The 19,725-nt window shown below is 39.5% G+C and overlaps 2 protein-coding genes across 8 annotated transcripts; both read left to right on the forward strand.

The window, feature by feature from the left end:
• The first annotated feature begins 3,282 nt into the window (after positions 1-3,282).
• On the forward strand, positions 3,283-9,306 carry ube2d4 (ubiquitin-conjugating enzyme E2D 4 (putative)). Its single transcript, XM_020657520.3, has 7 exons — positions 3,283-3,585; positions 4,838-4,901; positions 5,069-5,100; positions 5,199-5,276; positions 5,374-5,479; positions 6,391-6,484; positions 6,619-9,306. The coding sequence occupies exons 1-7, from the start codon at positions 3,562-3,564 to the stop codon at positions 6,662-6,664; spliced, it is 444 nt and encodes a 147-aa protein (XP_020513176.1). The 5' UTR covers positions 3,283-3,561; the 3' UTR covers positions 6,665-9,306.
• A 643-nt stretch (positions 9,307-9,949) lies between these two features.
• Positions 9,950-17,986, forward strand: dbnlb (drebrin-like b). Of its 7 annotated transcripts, XM_020657580.2 has the most exons (15): positions 9,950-10,107; positions 12,043-12,098; positions 12,333-12,445; positions 12,534-12,608; positions 12,902-13,051; positions 13,593-13,670; positions 14,193-14,344; positions 14,454-14,508; positions 14,675-14,746; positions 15,020-15,149; positions 15,473-15,592; positions 15,860-15,934; positions 16,147-16,205; positions 16,306-16,393; positions 16,642-17,986. In XM_020657580.2, exons 1-15 carry the CDS (start codon positions 10,025-10,027, stop codon positions 16,776-16,778), a joined length of 1,443 nt encoding a protein of 480 aa, XP_020513236.1. In that variant the 5' UTR covers positions 9,950-10,024; the 3' UTR covers positions 16,779-17,986. The 7 variants fall into 7 exon arrangements, with proteins under 7 accessions (XP_020513236.1, XP_065820840.1, XP_020513261.1 ...); XM_065964768.1 differs by lacking the exon at positions 15,860-15,934; XM_020657605.2 differs by lacking the exon at positions 15,473-15,592.
• Positions 17,987-19,725: the final 1,739 nt, after the last annotated feature.

Below are 19,725 nucleotides of genomic sequence, written 5' to 3' on the forward strand. Positions count from 1 at the left end.
TGATTTTGATGTTCTTTTTTTTTATTTTTTTTTACTGGAAACACAACTTTCAATGAAAGGAAAATACATAATTTTTTCCAAGAGACTCCATTTTTTAAAGGTGCTACGCTTAAAATAAGGATTATTATTCTTTAAATTCTCACCATTTTTTTCATAGACAGCATTTACTTGTAGTTTATGTTCAATACTTAAGTATCATTTATCTTAGAAAAATACCTCATAGTACAGAAAAAATACCTTTAAGACTTTTACTCAATTATAAACCCTGTTTTCACCTACCTGTTGTGATCTGTACTTTTACTCAAGCATGGCTTTCATGCACTATAATCATCATGACAACAAGTAATCCCTCAGTCTATCATTTTAAACAGTTGTGGTCTCTAAACACACTTAAATGAAGTATTAGTTTTGTGCCATGGGACCCCTGCTTACAAATAAGACATCCCGTAACCAGCCATGCAATTAGGCAAATAAAACCTGCAGAGCTCTCAGCAACAGTAACAGCTTATAACACCATTTAATAGGCACATCCTTCGAGCTATAAATGTTTATATGATTGCATCATTCAGGCCTTGTAAGCCAAAATAAAAATGCAGTCATGTACAAGCTTGTTTAAACGTCCAAAACACAAGAAAAAGACAAGGGGGTTGCTTGGGAAAACTCTATTAGTTCACATTAAGTTATTGATCAGAGGCTTCAAACTCACTTATACCGATACTCACGAAAGCAAGAGATTTGAGGAGTAATTCAGAGATTTTCTAGGTCAAAGGCCACCTTAACGCTGCCATGCAAAATCAAATCACAGCCAAGGAAATGAGCCATGAAACACTGATTGCTCCGTTCATAAAGACCATTTTTCCCACTTGCTCAACTTAAGAATTATTTGATTGTGTAGAGTGCTGACTTCACTGCAAACATGAGCACTGCTTGCACATATTGCCTGAGTGTATAATCAAATCAGGACCACTGATACAATGAAGTGAACAAATATCTCATAGTATGTAGGAACAATGGATCTTTGTTCCATAAGAGAGCCCTCAGAAAGCTAATACACTGACCCAAGGTGGGAACACCTCAGGGGACTGTGAGCCCGGCCTGTGCTCAGCATTAATTGGTGGCGCTTTTATTGGATAATTCCCACATAAGCAAGATCCATTTAAGTTAATTTAAAAAAAAAATTATAGCGAGCATGTGTGCTTTGTCGTTGCAAAAGCATGTGAAAGTGCCACAGAGAAGGAATATACTTAAAGTCAGATGCAGAAGCTTTAGCATAATTGCAACAATAAGTGGAATGCTTTCTGTTATACAATGGACTTCTTCTAATGATGATTCATGTGACCAGAAAGACACATCACTCCAGTCTGCTGAGTCTGTGGTTTCAAATAACGGCACTAAAGGCTATTTTCCTCATGAGACAGGTCAACATAGCTCTTACCCCCACCCATATCATCCCAGCCATGACACTTTCACACCTCGGCTCATACATCAATTTGGAACTTAGAGCCCCTGTCCTGTAACAAAAAACTTGACTTCTGGAAATAGGTTGGAAATTCCCTTTACGCGTCAGTGATATGTTGCCTTAAAGAAATAAAACATTATCATCTTATTGCTTTGTACATTTACAAGGTAGCAACATAACCGAAGGGCTCACTGGTGTATTCGTCAACTGTAAACCCTGTAGACTTTAACAGTAGCAAGCAAACCAATGTGATTTGAGATTTCAGAGGAAGCTATAGTAAGGCGACAGTGGGAGGCTTTGTGAACCGAGGCTTTAAGCCAACAAAGTGTGGGCTTGACTTTGTCTAAAAACCTCATGCTGATAAATGGCCTCTCCAAGTAGACAAACTCAGAACACAAGGCCCCTGCTGCACAAGAGCCAAACTGCTACCTCTGCTGCTGCTGGCTGAATCTGATTACAGGCAGGCCCCGAGGACAGGCAGGTCATTGAGAGCACAGAGATGAGCAAACAATAAGATATTATCTGAGGGAATCTTTAGCTTTCCAAAGGAAAATGGTCCCTCTCAGTGTCACATTGACGATAGGATCCTCAACCTGACACTGAATCAGCCATTTAAGAAGAATGAACACTGCCACCCATTCATACACACTCACTAAAATAATGAGAGCTCTTTTTTCACTCTTGTTTAAGACATATAAAGGGAAGCTCATGCGGCTTTGCGAAACAAGGCTGTGCAGAAACCGGAGCATGCAGCTGACTCAGATGAATATGCCTTTACAATGATTGGGTATTGAATGAACAATGCTATAGTCTTTTTTCTTTATTCTTATGTACATCTATATAATACATGTGTTTGGCTTTATTGTACTTTGCTGCTCCATTGTTGTGCTCTTTTGCACTTCAACAGATTACTTGCAAAACATGACTCTACACCTCTATTGAGTCTGAACATGTAATATATCAAATATGACGACAACACAGTGAAATTAGCAAAAATGTATTTCCGGTTAAAGTTTTTCATAATATATTGGTGCCATTTCTGAGTGGCTGTTTTTTTTGGTCTTTTCAAACAAACAGTGACATCTTGTGGACACCTGGCCTCATTTATACTATGAGTTATACACTGTATGGGTGAAGAATATGTTTGTACTATGCTACCTTCTCATGAAAAGTGTAAATGCAATTAACTTTATTGTGTTGAGTCAAATTCTACAATTCATTTAGCAGATTTTGTCCTTTTGTCCAAAGCGACGTAGAGAGTTAGTACAACACAAGCAAGGCTCTAGAGAAGGTAGGTCTATCTGCTAATGAACAAGCTGTAAGTTTGATCGGTCACAGGTACTGACAGGCAGTGAACTGAAGCAAGTCACTGTTGTTGTTTTTTTTAATAAATATCCTCATCAATAATAAGCCTGTAATTAAATCAAGATACCTGTGACATACAAAAGACACATTTCAGCTAAAGTGGCAAACAAAAGGTAAAACACTGCAGAAACCATATTTAATGCAGATGTTTGAATATCAGGTAATATTGAGTTTTGGTTTAAAGCACTGTAATTCAAGTCAGAAAGCTTTATTGGCGTAAATGTGAAAAATCTTGATAAAATTGTCATTTGAACTAAAAGAAAGATGTCACATGACGTTAAAAAAAACATACTAATACAAATTATCAGCAATTATAACCGAAATTTCTGGAATTTTTATTATGAGAATTAGAGCATGTCAAAAAAAAAGGCCCAAATAGGAAATGTGTATATTGAACTACAACAATGGACGCTGTGCTTGTCACTCGCGGTTTGAAATAACTAAATCTCGCGATACGAACCGCAACTGTTTGCCAGGCACGAAGAGGAGTAGCGATGAGAGTAGAGAGCAAATATCTCCGTTAATGTAACGCTAGTCATTGTAATATCGACATTTAACACACAGTTTCTCCTGTAGGTTATTGCAGTAATTAAAAGCTCATAGTCTTATATATGTTTGACGTTATTTCCTGCTTATAAGTAGCTTGGGATTTGTAAGTACGCGGCCACAGAAGCCAAATTGTATGTGTAAAGAGCTAACTGTTAGCTGACAGGCTACCTAGCTTAGCCATTGATGCAATGGCGTTGAAAAGAATTCAGAAGGTGAGTGTGTATTTATTTTATGTTGCTCTCTATGCCTCGTTGTATACTCATGTTACTGAATGCGGGATGTTCCGTGAATGTTACACCGCCCTGTTACATTGTCTTTAGCTCGGCTTAGCATAACTTGTGTGTTTTGTTGTTCTCCTTTAAACAATAATTCACAGACAAAGACGAGCTGGTGGCTCAGTTGGTGCATTGCTACAGTAACGCTTCTATCAATAACCACTCAAACCAGGCCAGTGTTTCTGAGTGTTATGTTGTGATTGTGGCTTTATATTTCATTTTCGACACTTTGGATCTTATGAGTACTTGAGTTAAGATGGCTAAAAAAAGGACATTTCTCTGCGTTAAGATAACTTTGTTTTTTACGGATTGACATCTCGGCTTTTTTTCTTAATTTCGCAGCTTGTCAGTTCTCTTGTTTCCTTGTGGTTGGTCGTCAATAGTAAAGCTGATGATTTGTCTGGTCTCTGAATGACAGCTGCTTGCTGGTTGCCAAAATTGAACCCTAGTGTCGGTGTTGCCATATATGGATTGGTAAATGGGGCACTGGAGCAGGCCACGGTGTGTATTTATATAACAGAATAGATACGCTGCCTTTCAGGACATGTTAAATAATGTGCTTAATTTAAATTTCACCATCTGTTGTTTTGGTGTCTTTGCTCAATGTCACAACGTGTGTATGTAACGTGGTTCTGTTGAAAAACAATGTCCTTTAAGCCTCCGCCTTGCTTATGTAGGTTGGAAATATTCTGTTATATATGTAGTTGTGTTATGTGGTCAACATCTGTTGGCTAAAGTGAGGTGATGACTAAAATGTTAATGAAGTCGTCTGTCCTAAAAGCACCTTTCACATTTTAGCATCTACTGCGAACTTGGCTGCCATTAAATATTGCATCCTTACTGAGATTTGTGGTTTGTTCTTGAAAAATCAAGTAAGCAATTTTTTTTTTACATTAAGTCAGACATCATATGGATTAAGTTTTAGTTAAGTACCAAAGAGGCGAGTCCCTGTTCCTCGAATCCCTTTGGATAAATGGAAGGTTTTCTGAACTAAATATAAATCATCCGTTATCTTTGAAACGTTGCTCTTGTGTTGGGACTAAAGCACAAAATATGTTCTTGTGTCCACATGTGCCCAACATAAACAAATATAAAACAACCACACTTCGAATCTGATTTAAAAATGTAATTCTTTTTACTTTTGCAAAGTCGACAATAAGTTTTCATTATTTGCCTTTCTTTCCTTTAGGAACTGTCTGACCTGCAGAGGGACCCACCTGCTCAGTGCTCTGCTGGACCGGTGGGAGATGATTGTGAGTTGTTGAAAATGTGCTTTATATGTCAACCTTACCTGAACTTAATTGTGCCCTATTGCCTTATTATGTACGGTATGTTATTACATCAGTTCAGCGTTTCAGTGTGCATCCAGAGTTGGGGACCAAACGTTTTTTCTAAATTCCTTATTAATCTTTATTCACAGTGTTTCATTGGCAGGCAACTATAATGGGTCCGGTAAGTGAAACTGTATCTTAAGACAATTTAAATATGATTGAACTGAGCAACAAAATCATGAAGCTTCTGTCTAAAAACTATACACATTTTATATTTAGAGCGACAGCCCATATCAGAGTGGAGTGTTTTTCCTCACCATCCACTTCCCGACAGACTACCCATTCAAACCACCCAAGGTGAGCAATGAAGCACATATTTGACCTCACTTCAACTAACAAGTAATTCATGTGAATGTATTAAACATATTCAACATTCTTTGCTGTTTTGTCACAGGTTGCATTTACAACCAAAATTTACCACCCTAATATCAACAGCAATGGGAGTATTTGTCTGGACATACTGAGATCACAATGGTCGCCTGCACTTACCGTATCGAAAGGTAAGATTTATAAGCCATGCACCAGCTGCATAAGTGTGTTGACATTTTCATTAATGAGGGCAGCTTTGACTGTTGACTCAGCATGGACAACACTTGGGCCCTTACGATTGGATTAGCCTTCATTTGGTCTCATGCTCATGCAATGTCTTCAGGTCTTTATTGTACTTCCCTATAGCTAAAAAAAAAAGTTATATGTAAAATAATAACTTGAATTTTCATACCACAATACAACATACATAGACAAGTATACTAAACTGTAAAGATTGTTCTTGAACCTGAACCTACCCTTTACCCATATGTAGTGGGAATACTTCTCTACCTGTTCATTACAGACAAAGCAAGCTTGCATGATGTTAAAAAAGTGATGTTGACAATTCCCTCTCAAGTCCCATGTCATTGTCAGCCTTGATACTAAAGTCATGCTTTGAGACTGAATATAAGGGTAAGGGATAATACAATATTACACTGATTTCTCAATAACTACAATGTTTTGTAAAATCATGAAGTTAGCCATGATACAGTGTTGATAAGATACAGGGGCTTGTGATGGATACAATATAATATGCCTGTGTTACCAAGAGCATCTCACTAACCACAAAGAAGATGGCTCACACTGACTGGATTTTATGTTTAACAGGCTACAAGGATCAATATTTTCACTTTAATCTGAAGAGCTTGGGATCCATTTGGATCATAACAATACAAAGATAACACACAGATTTCTACGCCCCTAGTAACATTTGATTATGTCTTAAGTTGATACCACTTTTCAAGGCTGTGATCTGTATTAAAATATGTAAAATCCCAACTTCCTGTGCTGGCTGGTTTTTAAAAACACATTTGCCTTTGTTGCTTAAAGCCATAGCCAATAAAACTCTCTCATTTCACTTTTTTGATTTCTTCCTCCACAGTATTATTGTCTATCTGCTCTCTTCTTTGTGATCCAAACCCGGATGACCCCCTGGTACCAGAGATCGCCCATACGTACAAAGCTGACAGAGAAAAGTGAGTGTGAAACATTAATGTGATTCACCACATCTTTCCCCTTTTCTCATTGTCCACACTGACTCATTTTTTTTTTGAAAATAAGGTTCTGTTTCATTTATTTGACCTTTTCCATATTTGCTTGTGTTTCACAGGTACAACAAATTAGCAAGAGACTGGACGCAGAAGTATGCAATGTGAGAACACTGGGGAGATCAAAATACAAATGAGAACAAAAGAAACACGTTTGATTTGTAACTTGAGGCAAATGAGCAACAGATTGGGGGGGTGGGGGTGGGGAAAAACTAGTCCTTTCTTTTGGAGGAGGAAGCTTAACAATGAGGTACAGTGCCACCTGGCTTTCCATGTGCTGAGCTGCTACCATGAGCTGTCCTTCATGAATGGAACTGCTGAGCAGGACCTGATGGGCTCCTTAAAGCACTCCCATATGGAATACCGGAAACTTTTCACAGCCCATACCGCCACTTTCAGACTTTAAACTGTTACTCCTGCTATTGTGATTATCACTATAAAGTTGCTATTTATCATTTTCACTGTCAGTGAGTCATATCGTCTTGCTAGTCAGAAGCAAAATGTTTGATTTCTTTAGGAGGTTTGTTCTCCCTTCATTTCAGAGGTACTGTCTGTGTCCCACTGGATGTCTTGTTCTCACTGTACTTCCATGTATTTAGTGGCCTTTCTGTGTTATTATTTTTTTCGGTAAATGTGCAATTGAGGCAGAATGTTCCCTGTTCGACGTAAAATGGTGCAGTGCCATTACCAGCAACAGATCTGTTGGCACATACTGTCTCTACCCCCAAACAATGTGAAAATGTAAAGAATCATTGGTCTCTATCTCCCACTGCATCTCAAACGTGACAGTATTAAAAGGTTTCAACGACAACAAATCTGCTTTCAGAAGCTAGCTAGCCCTTGAGTAGTGGTTTTGCTCCAGAGGTTGAATGTCAATTTCCGTTTTTCTCACACATGCTGTGATTGCTCCCATATCCCATAACGGTAACCAGTTGCAGCTGGTGTAATAGTGCATAAAAATACTACTGTTTGACTTGTCACTTGTTGTGGAGCTATGAACACAGCTGCTGTGTGCCACCTCATCAGTGCAGTTACTCAGGTATCTAACATAATCATCAGCCTAAATACACGCAGTGACCATGGTGAGAAAAAAGACCAGGGCTCATATCATCAGCCTACTAAAAATCAGACTAATCTTACTTCAGTGGTTTGTTCATGCAAAAGAAAACCTGCGCTACCCTGAGGAGTTAAAGTAGTAATCAAAGACAGGTCAGCACTCCTGATGTTCTTTATGCTTAGGCCCTGATTTTCTATTTTCATACTGTCCTAAGTACTATTATTTTGTCACAGAGATGTTTTTTTTTTTTTTTATCTCACTCCACTCCCTGTTGTTACCTTTTGATTTATTTTGAACAACTGTTTTCAAACGACACTACTTCTTCTCTAGATGAAAATGGCCTTTGGTTACAGCTCGTGTCACTTAAAATGGGAACTCAGACATTTAGAAGAAACTTGTGATTTGAAGAAATGTGCTTTTTGTTGCTTGAGCTGAATGAATACATTAACATTCAGTGTACTTTGCTTTAAATATCTGGTGAAATAAAAGTTTGTCAAAATGTTTAAATTCATTTTCATTATCAGGTTTGCAAACTTTGATTTCATTTAGTGGCTAATAATCCACATTTACGGCCAAACCATTTGTCTGGGGGCAAATCTTTGTGACCTTTGCATTGTGTCTTTAAAAACTTTAGTTTAAGGCCATTCTTTTTCTTTTCATTCAAGTCACCAGAATTCAAAAACATGATTGTGATGTGTCATAATGTACAACGTGATATTATTAGTTTTATGATCCATTGTGACCGAAGTAGTTAGAAAACGCTGTTTTTTATTTTTATTTATCTTGGCTGATAATGTGCTGATGCTGCCAATATAAAGGGAATTATTTGATGTTATAAAAGGGGAATCAATTTAGCTATTGAGGCATTATTGAGAGGATTCATCCAGAAAGGTCCATACTAAAGCATGAAAACTATAGAAGCTTGGTTGTAGAATTAACATCATGGTTTAGGCACCAAATATAGATTTCACCACTATTAGCAGCTGTAGAGAAAAAAAAGCTCTGAAACACCATATAAATTAAAAGGTTAAGAAGTGATATCCTCTCAATGCAGTGATTGTTTTGCTGCTACACCACAATTGAAAAAGATGTGTGTAATAGTTCTAGTTCATTCTTTGTGTGCATCGTCGTTTGTTCTTCTGGCTAATTTATTTATCTGAAAGCTGAGTATCTTCCAATTGTACAATTGAATGCAGCCTCAATTCATCATGTGAGTGATGTGACATTGACTCCCTTTGTCCAGTGTGCTATATAGAGTTTATATATAGGCAGCTTGGCATGCTTTGCACTCTGGCGAACCTTCTCACAGCCATTTGCCAGATATCAGGGATTCCGTTACAATTCATCTGCCTAACACCTCTGACTGAAATGATAGCCTTAACCCTCATTCTGTGTATATATAAAAAGAACATCGTCATCCACTGTAAACTTGCTATCAGGGCTGTATCCCCCAAATGGGTGAGTCATTTCATCAGCAAACACAGAACAGCTGCTTGAACAGCACTAATATTTCTGTTGAAAATGTCAGCCTGGCTTTCTCCTGAATGCAGGACGAGCCTTTTGCATCCTTAAATCTGGATTATGTATGCTTGAACTGCCACCATGAACGTCCCACATGTCCTCACATAGCCTACACAAAATAACTATTGACCTTGTCATAACATATGAATAAAGTTCATTTTGGTTTACCATCGTCTGCAGTCATTTATTGTGTTTTTTACGCTGAAGAAAAAAACTTACCTGTGGAAGCCCATTCCTGATAATGTGATCTAGCCATGTCATGAAAATGATCTTTTGAGAAAAAAGTGGGTTACTTTCTTTTGACAAAATGGTCTTGAAATCAGTTTATCAAAATAAAAATAGTAAGTTAGTATCTCAAAATAATTGAACTATCCTGAAACAACATGTCAAGATAATGACTTAGTAGTATAGGGCTTATATTAAAACATTGGAATAAGACACTTTTTTTATGGACGTTTTGGAACAAATAAAGAAATACTAGTCTGTACATGTTATATTTGTAATGATCAGTAAAGCTAAAGTCCTTTGAAAAGTTTACTATACAGCTTCTCTCAATGGTGCGTTTGATTCACTGACCTCTCATTTCAGGTTTTTGCGGTGCAGACAGAAATCTTAGCATTGCGCTATCTTTCTTTCAAAATAACCTTCCTAAAGTGATAGTTTCGTGCATCTTCATTATTATTTTGAGACGCTAAGGTGGCCAATTCACACCTGAGTTTAAAAATAAAGAAAAACTAAAAAAAGCTCCGCTCTTCCGGGTATGCAAGTAGACCTCATGCAGGATACCGCAGCTGAAGCGAAGCTGGCTTCCTGTGCAGCATCATCGCCACCCCTCCAGTAGGAAGGGCGCATCCCGGATAGCTGGCTGGCTAGCTGTACTCAGCGGAACGATGGCAGTAAACCTCAGCAAAAATGGCCCTGCATTGACGGCTGCGTTCAAAGAAGTGGTAGATGAAAAATCCTCCACCAACTGGTAAGGAGCAGCGGTAATAAAACAATGTTGTGTTTGTGCAGCAGGCGTGGTGTTTAGCTGTGTTGGTGGCTAGCTTTGATCCAGCCGTCAAGTTAGTTAATGTGAACCTGACGTCAGATAAACTCAACCTTTGATATACTGGTTAAACACAGCAGGACTTGTACTTACCACGTCTGCTGGAGTTACACACAGCGTTTGTTTACATGAAGGCTTTAGGTTTTCACATGTACCACAGGTCTCAAGGCTAAAGATGAGCTAACACAACAGCTACTAACATTGTTAATTAGCTTGAAACACTGCCCAATTAAAAGGCCTCACACTGTGCACGTTTCATCAGCTTGAGCTTAAGGAAATTGAATGCCTGCATTGCTTTGTCTTATCACCTACTTCCTGGTAAGATATCAGGTGCTAAATGTGACCAAATATGTGAAAGTCATATCCAGGAACTTCCTCTTTGCGTTACTTAACGCGTCTGTGCTTGCCCTGAGATATACATGAAACCTGTTGATTGAAGCTGGTCGTGTTTAATGATGACCTACATTTATTAATTAATGAATCCAAAGATGTAATTGCACAGGGACCCGTGCCTCTAGCCTGATTGTGAGAATGACAGCCAGGGAGTGATTTAAAGACTAGTTTCACTGTGAGCAAGTTCTCCCTGTCATGGGCGGTTCTAGGCAGGGGCCAACAGGGGCCAGTGCCCCTGTAACACTGAGCTTGCCCCCCCCCTCCAAAAGGAAGAGCCGCCCTAATAACACATACACAGTATTTGACTCAACAACAGGACTCAAAGTATTAAATACTGTTACTGAAACAAATATAAATCATGGTATTTTATGTTTTGGTTATGTGCGCTATTATTTGGCATAATATATATTCTTTAAAGCGATCATGTTTGTCTTTTTTTCGCTCCCCTCTGACAAAACAACTGGCCCCAGTTTGGCCCCCTCAGTGAAAGTGGTCTAGAACCGCCACAGCTCCCTGTATCTGAGAGTGTCAAGTAAATCCACTCCTGATTAACGACTTGATGTTCTTGTTTTTTGTGGATGATGACCGTCTATCAAGAACCTAAAGGCCTGAGATATTGTTTTGCAATCAATATTGGGCCTCCTCTGTGCCAAATAATGATGTCTGGTCAATAAATAATTTTCCTGATTAATGTAAGAGTTGCTGTGAGTAAATGCAAATAAGAGTTGCATCTTTTAGTGCCTTGCTTTTTCCAACTAACAGTCCACTCAGTTTACTTTCATCTACAATTAAAAAAAAAAAAAAAAAATCAGCTTATTGTAGAAGTTTAAACCAGCTGGTGTTGTGCTTTTTTGGCATCTTTCCAAAATTCTGAAATGATTCATCATCAATAGATTTGCATACAAATGTATTTAATGATCGACTTTAACACTTGTCGTTATTCATTCAACTTAACCTGATATAATATAAGCCCCCTCGGTAAGTGATCATCTCCTATTCTGTTAATATTTAGTGGTTACAAAAGAAAACTTCCCATACCTACTGAACAAAGAAAACAGTTTGTCCTTCCCAGACATCATTAAGATAGTATTTATAAACTTAAAGAGCAAATACCTCCATGATGACAGGAAAGGCCCGTTATTAAAAAAGGCATCAGAACGTGTAGAGCTGGTCATTCTTCATTCAATATCAAGGAAATGACACTGAACTCTTCCCTGGGCACAACTGCAAGAGTTACTCACAGGCCTGATTTAAAATTGGATTAAAACTGCAGAAAAACTTTAGTTTATTTACACTCTAATACTTCTCCTGTAATATGTATCATGTTGGAAAAGGGCTCAAGGGTGAAGGTTTCTTCTTGTTTTGGTTAGTGTTGAATAACACACCATCCCCTGAATCCCCATTCTGTCTGTCTGAGTGATCTGTTCAGCTGGTATTTAGATTCTCCAACTCTCGTGTTTTCCACAGGGCTTTGTTCACCTATGAGGGCAACAGTAATGATATCCGCCTGGCAGAAAAGGGGGGTGAGTGACTGAGTAGATTTTTGCTGTTAAATCTTTATAATCTGAACACGATATTATCAGATGTGTGCAGGAATTTCATTGTCAGCATACAGCTGCAGGACTGGAATATCAGCACAATAGGATTGCTTGCCTCTGCTTTCTCACCCCATCATTTGTAAGGGGAAAAAAAGATTCTGCAGTTACCCAGCTAACCACAGAAAACATTTTGGATTTTCCACAATGTTTATGTATCAGATGGAGGACTGGAGGAGCTGGTTGAGGAGCTGAACAGTGGAAAAATTATGTACGCTTTCTGCCGAGTCCAGGATCCAAACTCTGGTCTGCCCAAATATGTCCTCATCAACTGGGTGTGTTCCATACTGAACTCTTTTACAATCGTCTGTACTCTTTGTGGTGTTGTCCTTTTTAACTTGTAGATTATTATTTGTTTTTCAGACTGGTGAAGGAGTGAAGGACGCCCGGAAAGGAATATGTGCAAATCATGTCAGCTCCATGGCCAATTTTCTTAGGGTAACACTGCACTCACATGCTGAGTTTACTTTAAATACACATTTGAATTTTGTCTCTGGGAGGTTATTTACGGGTTGTATTCAATTTAAGTGATGGCTTAAAAATAAAGAAACACAAAGGAGAAAATACTGCACAGCAAGCTGCAGAAAATGTTTGAATAATGCAGCTTTGTTGGATTAGTCAGAGTCATTCACACCACACCAGCAAACAAATATAAACAAACTCGAGGTGGTGTGTGCATTAAGTCATTCAACAGAGCATTTAAAGAGCTTTTTATTCCTTGCTCTCTCAAGGGGGCCCATGTCACAATAAACGCCCGGGCGGAGGAGGACGTGGAACCTGAAGTGATCATACAGAAGGTGGCCAAAGCCTCAGGAGCAAACTACAGCTTCCACAAAGAAGCCCCAAGCCGCTTCCAGGACAGCGGTCCTCAGGGCCCCGTGGTATGCAAGAGTGTTTGCTTGTGCTTCATGCGAGACAGATAAACAGAGGGCTAGATCTTAACTATGCTCACTAATCTCCTCCTTAAACATGGATTCATTTCAAATGTTTGTTTTTTCTCTTTGTTTTGGGCTCTCCATTAAGCCAGCACTTCTCCACACTGAAAACAGTTTTTCAAAACAAGTAGAAATATTTGGAAAAAGGAGCCAGAGCAGAATGACCTAAATTTAAAGAATACTTATTTTTTCTTTCCTTTTTGTCAGTCTTGCTCTCTTCTTGGGTGAAATCAACCCCTGTATGATATCTGATGGTGTGTACTAAATGACTCTCATTATTCAAATCAGTAACATAATTCATAGATCATTTTACAAAATACATGGTTTCATATGACTGATATTTATGTTTGTGTTATAATTTAAGAAGTGACGATTGTATAGTATGTAGTTGGAATGAAAACATTAGATAAAAACACTGTTGGTAGTTTGATCAGTATTGTGGTGTAACCTGTAGTCTTCATATTAATATGTCTCCTCTGTCTTGTAGGGATCAGTGTACCAGAAGACCAACGCAATGTCAGAAATCAGGAAGACCAACAAAGACAACTTCTGGGCTCAGGCAGAGGTAAGACCCTCAAACTGCATTAAGTGTATGCTAAATTCGACAAACATCTCTGAAAAAAATCACTCCCGAAAATACTTTATTTTTGCAAGAACTCTGCACGTTTCTGTTTGGATAAGCACTGAAATGTTTCACATATTGCTCTCTCTTTAACTTCAGTCAGAGAATCTGTTTGTGTTTGTCCTTTGTTTGCACTCTTGGCTCACCGCCATACCTGTCACAGATGCGCCCAGAAAGTTGGTGCTCATTGCTTTGCAGCTTTCTTAGATACATCTAGATACATATACTCTATATATATGAATGCAGGACGAGCCTTTTGCATCCTTAAATCTGGAATATATATATATACACACACACACACACACACACACACACACACACACACACACACACACACACACACACACACACACACACACACACACACACACATATATATACATATACATATACATATACATATACATATACATAATTTAGTACATAATCCCAAATACTGACCCTGCTGGTCTGTCTGTCTTTCAGAAAGATGAGGAGAAACGTCGCAAAGAGGAGCGCCACAAGGCAGACGAGGAGCGCCAGCAGCTGGAGAAGGAGAGGAAAGACCGAGAGGTCAAGGAGGCAGCACAGAGGGACAAAAGGGACAAGGAGAAAGCTACTGAAATTGATCAGCAAAAGTAAGTTTTAGCTGAAAAAAAAGCACGGACAGGGCCAATTTTTTTCAACAACTGTGAAAAGTTTCAAGTGACACTTCCTCTGTGTTCTAAATGGTAATTTGTTTAACAGGAAGTACCAGCAGCAGCAGGAGTCTGTGAGTAAAGAGCAGGAGAAACAACGCTATGTGAGTGTTTTACTGTCCCCAATGCCTTACACAATAAGTCAATGGGTTCCCTATGTGAAGTCATTTCCATACAGAGCAGTTGCTGAATTTAAGTTTGGGTAGTGCACACTTCAGTGAGGAAGGTAGCTTATGTGAACAGATCCAACATTTATACTGACATCATCAGGAGGAGCAGGAGGAGGACCAGACGGCCCAGAGGAAAGCAATCAGGAGAGGTGAATCTGTGGAAAAGGCCAACGTGAGTTCCCCTTCCCAACAGAGCTCTCCTCTGGACAGACTACTCTCCTTGCTTAACCAAAAACACACAAAACAAACAAGTTTTGTTTTTCTCTTCTTCTTCTTCTTCTTTCATGCAAAATGTAACACAACTGTCTCTTAAATGATCTGTTTCCGTCCTCTGTGATCATTTACAGATATCGGGCTTTTCTCAGCTCTGTAGTGCTTTTCTCAGCCCCCACATTATTTATAACCTGTGGTTTGTAATTGTGCATGCTGTTCACTTTTTCTGCAGGAGGCAGCTTCTGTCATCTCTCAGCGTGCCATGAACCCCAGAGAGATGTTCAAGCAGCGAGAGAGGGGAATCACTCCCAGTGACTCAGACGCCCCCTCTGCTGCCCCTGCCCCTGCCAGCCCCCAGCCAGGTATCACCCCTGCACACACACCATGACCCCTCTTTAATAAAACTCTTAACTGCCTTTCCTGCATCAGTGCAAAGCTCTGTCAGCCTCTTCTCTCTCAGGTAGCGGTAGGTGTGGTAGACGCTGGCTTATTCAAAGCTTTTACTCTCCGTCAGACCGTCAAGTGGTTTCATTGTCATACTTAACTTTGCGTCTCCATCATGGTGTCTTCTCTTCTTCCGCTCAACATGTCTGCTCTGTTGTTTTTTTTTCTCCCTCTCTCTTTCTCGCCCATTTGTTTTTTTATCTTGGCATGTTGCGGGGGCTCCATGTGTGTCTCTGCTCAGGGCGTCTGCAAAGCCCTTTTCTGTCTAAGCCCGTGTATGAGTCTGAGCGAGCCAGTTCACCTCAGCAGCGCCAAGCTTCTCCTGTGCCAGCAGGCTCTGCCTCTCCTGTCCCCGCCACAGGTGTGAGCTTGCACACACATACACACACTTCACAAGGATATTTCATACTTAACTCCAGTCTGCATGCTTCATTTCCATTGTTGCATCTTTGTGTGTCATCATCTTCATATTCATTGTAATCATTCAACCAAAAGTCTTCCGTTCTGTTTCCAGTCATGTTGAGTTATTTGTAAAGAATGCTGTTGGTGGTGGTTTTCCGCCTGTGTGGACTTGTTTTTGTGTTCCTCTGTCTACATGCATGTCTGTGCTTGTGTTTTGGGTGATAAGAGCCTGATGTGGATGATGGACAGTCCAGGTGTGAGTATGATGAGCCGGAGGTGACCCCCCCGGAGCAGCCTACAGGTGGGGCTCATTAAACACAACCAGCCTCAGTTTTAATCCTTCATGCATCAGCTTCCAAAACCCTCCCATTTGCTTGTAATGAAATGCTGTAGTAAGCACTTTTATCCCTACTAGTCAAAATGTGCTGCCAGGATCCGCTGCTGCCACCTGCTGGTAGATAACAGACAGCTCAGGCAACACACGCTCATTCTGACATGAATCTCTCTTTTCAGTGGAGGCACCGGCTGTTAACTCCTGCATCCAAGAGGCAGCACATGAAGAGCCCGCTCAGGTGGGTGTTTTCTTCATTTTATCAGAAAAATGCCATCACTGTTTTCATTGTATCATATGAATGATCCTGAAATACATCTTAACCAATACTCCTCCCCCAGGTGGAGGAGCATAACTCCAACGAGGTGACTGCAGAGGAGACAGCAGACAGAGGCATCTGTGCCAGAGCCTTATATGACTACCAGGCTGGTGAGTTTCTACATAGGCAGGTCATTCAAAATGTATAGCTCCCAATAGCCAAGGTATAGTTTTCAACCTATAAAATGGAAACTCAAGCTATACAGAGGTTAACATTGGAATTTAGCACAGACGCATTTGGATAAGAGTAGCAATGAAAGTCTTGTTTAACTTTCATGAGGCGTTGAGGAAACTCGAAAATAATGTAATGAATGTAAACGTACATCATTCAGTAACAATTTGCCGCTCTTCCTCTTCAGCTGACGACACAGAGGTCTCATTCGATCCTGATGATATCATCACCGGGATCGAGATGATAGACGAGGGCTGGTGGCGAGGCTACGCACCAGACGGCAATTTTGGAATGTTCCCAGCCAATTACGTTGAGCTCATCTAGCCGAGCGAGTCGCTCCAACCCCCTCCACTGAAACCCCCAGATTATCACAGTGGCAGCCCTGGCAGAGGACCTCTGCAGTAAAACAACACACGGCAGTTAAGTCCTCCCACACCCCGTGAGCTGCTCGGGCTGAAGCAGAGCTAAATGATCCTCCACATCATAGACCAATGATTGGACGGTAATCGTGGTCCAGAAACTTTTAAGAGTCTTTCCTCATTTCAAGCAAGTGATTCCTTTAATTTGTTGATGTTGTGAGCCACTGATGGCATAGTTTAGGGATTTGTGAAGACCCCTAGGCCGACCAAAACATCCCAAAACATACATCTCTTTACCTTTCAATGTGATGCAGTACGATATCAGCCTTTTGTTAAGTCTTAAAATTGTGACGGCACTTCTAGTTAGCATTCCTTACAAAGTGACTTCAGTTCTATTTCAGGTATTATTATTATTTTTTACTTGTAGCAAATGCTCCTGGACATTTCAGGGGGGGAAAAAAATCAAAGATGGTGGTACCAGCTACAGTATAATCCTTTTGCCTTGTTGTTGCCTTTCTTTACCAACAGACTGAATTATTCTTATTATTTGATGTGATTGAATCTACATCCTGTGTGACTACCATACCTTGTTTTAGTTCTGATCTGACTGTGGTTGAAGTGAATATTAGAATAAATACGATGTTTGCTGTGCTCTGGGTGGTCCGCTTTAGTGGGAATGCCTCAAACGGTTCATTTCCCCTTTTGACTGTGAGTATTTAACGGTTATTTTCATTTCAAGTCCTTTCTCATTTGAACCCGATTATTTCACCATAATACATTTCAGAGTCAAGCCAAACTAAAGAATTAATAATTGAGAATTATTTATCTTTTTTTTTTTTCTATCTCGCTGGTCTGAGATTGAGTTTCAGTGTGAACAGATCTCCAATAAGAAGTGTGTGGTATCACAGTGCCATGAAGGGGGGGGGGATACATACATAGAGCTGTGACATTAATTTGAAAATTAGAAACCACATTTATGCAACTTTAAAGTGTGTTTTTATTATGGAAAGAAATCATTGCTCTTTTAAGCTTTTAGCTCAGTGGACAGAATTCAAAATGAATTGATCATGAATAAAAAAAAAAAAAGGGCATCATGTATCCACTGCATTATTCATATTTTCCCCCCAGAGTCTATTGTAATGCATATTCTTCATAATAAAACAAACAAACAAGCTCTGTTGTCATGTCTTCTCGTATAAGCTGGCTTTAGCATAGCATAGGCTATGTATAGATAAAAACAGAAAAACGTCTTCAGGGATTTTCAGAGGTCTAACAGGAACACAGACGTTGACACACACTCAGTCTGTTCTCTTTAATCAGTTTCCTGGAATGAGCGAACAGCTGGGGAATTCACCTCGAATGCAAAGGTTTCATTTTCACACGAAACATCGAATCTTTGTTCTGTCAGTGACGAAAGATATGCCCTGTAACTGAAAAATACAAGTAATTGCTGTTCACACCTGCATTAAAAAAGGATTTTAAATGTCTTTAATTCAAAGCCCTCCTAACCTTCTGATCGTTACTTTTATAATCTTTTTTTATGTTTGCATGTTTATGTTCATCTTTAAAAAAAACAATGCATGAACAAATTTTTTTAAAGATTTATTTGTGGGCTTTGTGTGCCCTTAATATGGAGAAGGGAAATGGATAGTGTCTGAAATCAGGGAGAGAGAGACTGAGAGTGGTGAACGACATGCAGGAAAGGAGTCACAGTTCAGATTTGGACCCGGGCTGCCCGCTTGGAGGTCTACAGCCTCCGTACATGGGGCACTTGACTCACCACTGCACCACCAGCACCTCATGCATTTGATGTCTGTGTTTGAGTGGATTCAAATACTAGAATATATTCATTTTACTTCTATTTATATTTATATTAAGAAAGGTCATTGGAGATAAAAATCTGAACATTTAGTTGGTTGTTTAGACATTTGTCACATCATTTAGTGCAAACTTCTTTAGAATATTGCTCAACAAGTAGCTGTGGTTTTAGGTTGTCATATAGGTCTTCTGCAATTTACTGTGGCAATCATTTTAAAACAGAACTGTGTGTGTTTTTTAATGCGTAAGTTTCATTAAAGGGATACTTCACCCGTTGAAACATGAATCTGTATTGACATTGGGTCATATATGTAGTAGAAATGTGAAATACATTTTGAAGTTGGTGCCTTCTTGGCCAAGAAAAGGCAGACAGTGTCTTTTTGGCTCGTGGATGACAGACACCAAATCCCAGAATGCACAGCACCGCAGGCCACTCCCACTAAGGTCCTCTAGTTCAGAATCAGAAATAATTTATTAATCCCAGAGGGAAATTTGATCGTTACAGTTTCTCCAAAATATACAGTATAGTACGGAGCCCCTAAAGGGACATAGGCAGAAAAAATAAAAATATATGTTTCTCGTGCTCACATGAAAGTTTTGCATGTGCACGAAAAAGTTTCTGGTGCTCACCAGAAACCTTCTCGTGCGCACCAGATATCAGGTTTCTGAGACAATATAACGGTGACTGTGCGCAAGCAAAGCAGTTATGTCCTTGTAATTAAGTCCAAGGTTAAAATATAGCTCAAATAAGTCCTGTACTGTCATTTTTATCACAAGAACACAGAAGACTGGCTGGTTTCCGTTGTGCACCTGATAGCTGGTGCGCACGAGAAACCTTTCTTGTGAGCGCTAGAAACTTTCTCGTGCGCATGCAAAACTTTCACGTGAGCACAAGAAATTTTCACGTGAGCACCGGAAGAAACTGGAGAAACATATATATTTTTTTCTGCCTATGTCTATTTAGGGGCTCTGTAGTATAGCAGTAGAAATATAAAAATAAAAACATTTACAGACATATTTACTTCAACACATGAGGCCATTTCCTCAACTGATTCAGAGATTTCTTCCAGAATTGATCTTGGAAATTCCTGGCA

This window comes from Labrus bergylta, chromosome 2 (assembly GCF_963930695.1).
Source record: "Labrus bergylta chromosome 2, fLabBer1.1, whole genome shotgun sequence".
In the NCBI taxonomy this organism is placed as follows: domain Eukaryota; kingdom Metazoa; phylum Chordata; class Actinopteri; order Labriformes; family Labridae; genus Labrus; species Labrus bergylta.

What these genes read in the sequence shown, in the direction of transcription:
- ube2d4 (XM_020657520.3), top strand. Translation starts at nt 3,562, where the DNA reads ATGGCGTTGAAAAGAATTCAGAAG. An exon ending in CGTTGAAAAGAATTCAGAAG is followed by an intron (nt 3,586 to 4,837) that starts GTGAGTGTGTAT and finishes TCTTTCCTTTAG; the next exon opens with GAACTGTCTGACCTGCAGAG. An exon ending in AGGCAACTATAATGGGTCCG is followed by an intron (nt 5,101 to 5,198) that starts GTAAGTGAAACT and finishes TTTTATATTTAG; the next exon opens with AGCGACAGCCCATATCAGAG.
- dbnlb (XM_020657580.2), top strand. Translation starts at nt 10,025, where the DNA reads ATGGCAGTAAACCTCAGCAAAAATGGCCCTGCATTGACGGCTGCGTTC. An exon ending in GAAAAATCCTCCACCAACTG is followed by an intron (nt 10,108 to 12,042) that starts GTAAGGAGCAGC and finishes TGTTTTCCACAG; the next exon opens with GGCTTTGTTCACCTATGAGG. An exon ending in CCCTGCCAGCCCCCAGCCAG is followed by an intron (nt 15,150 to 15,472) that starts GTATCACCCCTG and finishes GTCTCTGCTCAG; the next exon opens with GGCGTCTGCAAAGCCCTTTT.